The following is a 1,378-nucleotide window of genomic DNA, read 5'->3' as shown; positions in this document are numbered from 1 at the left end:
TTTCGTCTACTTACATAGAAGAGTGTAATTGGTATTTTCAACCTGAATAGTACTTTATGTACACCTGGGTTAAACTGCCAGTTGAGAAAAACCTAGGTTTCAGGTAAAGTTGTCCCTAATTTTGAACTTCTAATTACGTAAAAGGCAACCAACCATCACCACCTGTCACCAGTAGGGCAGTGCCTGGCTCTTTGAAGCAAATAACATGATTCACTTTCACTTTTATATTTCCACAGATGATGTGCAAAGCATGTTCAGCAGCATCACTTCAATGTGCAGCAAAACATGCTAACCATTAGGTTATATCTGGCCTGAAGTAAAATTGAATGGCAGTTGTAAAGAAATACTAAAAAAATTGATACTATAAATCAAATTTACAAAGGAGAAATTTTAATCAATACTAATTCCAGAATTATGCATCTTTAAGTTAAAACAAACATTCCTTAGATGAACTACACATTTATCAGTTAAAGTACACCATTTTTAACAAAACGTAAAATCCAGCTTTACTCATGGGAGTTTATTATGATGACTGCAGATAAAGTTAACATGACAAAAGACCCAACAAAAAGATGTTTGACTCATTCAACTTAGTAGAAAAACTATTTATTCATATCACACACAAATTCGGTTTTTGATATACTTTTATGACATAATATATATCAATGACGAAATTATATATGACTTATTAAAGTGTAATTTTTTTCATATCAAGAATGAAATTATAAAAAAATTCTTCTATGATAGGACAAATTACAAGTAACTATTAAGTAACTATGATCCACAGTGTATATACTGTTGACAATAGAATATTCAATAATAGATATTCATACATACATACACAAACCAAGTTAACATAAAAATAAAATTTTGAATGAACCTATCTCCATAAATACAATGTTAGCAGAAATGAAATTGGTATGTTTCAATTCTCCTGTTTGTAGCGAATCATACAACTTAGACTCTCAGTCCGGAATTTTGAGGTCTTTGAAGGAAGTGATAATGCAGAAATCCCAGTGAGTGGAACAGGAAGCTGTCGAATGGTGTATGAAATGCCTTCATCCAGCATATACAGCTCATTCCGTGTAAGAGCATCCAGTTCATGACTATTCATGCCACCAATGATGTACAAACAAGATTCTGTAAAATAACAATTAATTCGTTTAGAATTAAAACAATTGTTAGTTTTACTTATATTCAAAATAAATTTCTTCAAAATGAACCAGCATATCCACAATATATACAAATTTTTTATTTCAAATAATGTAATTACTATAAAACAACTGATTTTTTTAAATGCAAGTAACTATACACCTGGAAAAAAGTTAAGCACCCCCGTGTTTTTTTCAAGTGATTCAGATTCGACGTTCTTGTGACT

The 1,378-nt window shown here is 30.7% G+C and overlaps 1 protein-coding gene across 1 annotated transcript in view; it reads right to left on the bottom strand.

The window, feature by feature from the left end:
* Nucleotides 1-739: 739 nt before the first annotated feature.
* LOC106458433 (alpha-scruin-like) overlaps nt 740-1,378 on the bottom strand; it is a 154,415-nt gene continuing 153,776 nt past the window's right edge. The window contains exon 18 of the mRNA XM_022384648.1: nt 740-1,140. Within this exon, the coding sequence (XP_022240356.1) occupies nt 926-1,140 (215 nt within the window). The 3' untranslated portion in view covers nt 740-925. The remainder of the gene's footprint in view (nt 1,141-1,378) is intronic.

This window comes from Limulus polyphemus, unplaced genomic scaffold (assembly GCF_000517525.1).
Source record: "Limulus polyphemus unplaced genomic scaffold, Limulus_polyphemus-2.1.2 Scaffold463, whole genome shotgun sequence".
NCBI lineage: Eukaryota > Metazoa > Arthropoda > Merostomata > Xiphosura > Limulidae > Limulus > Limulus polyphemus.
This window is presented reverse-complemented; position numbering and strand designations above follow the sequence as displayed.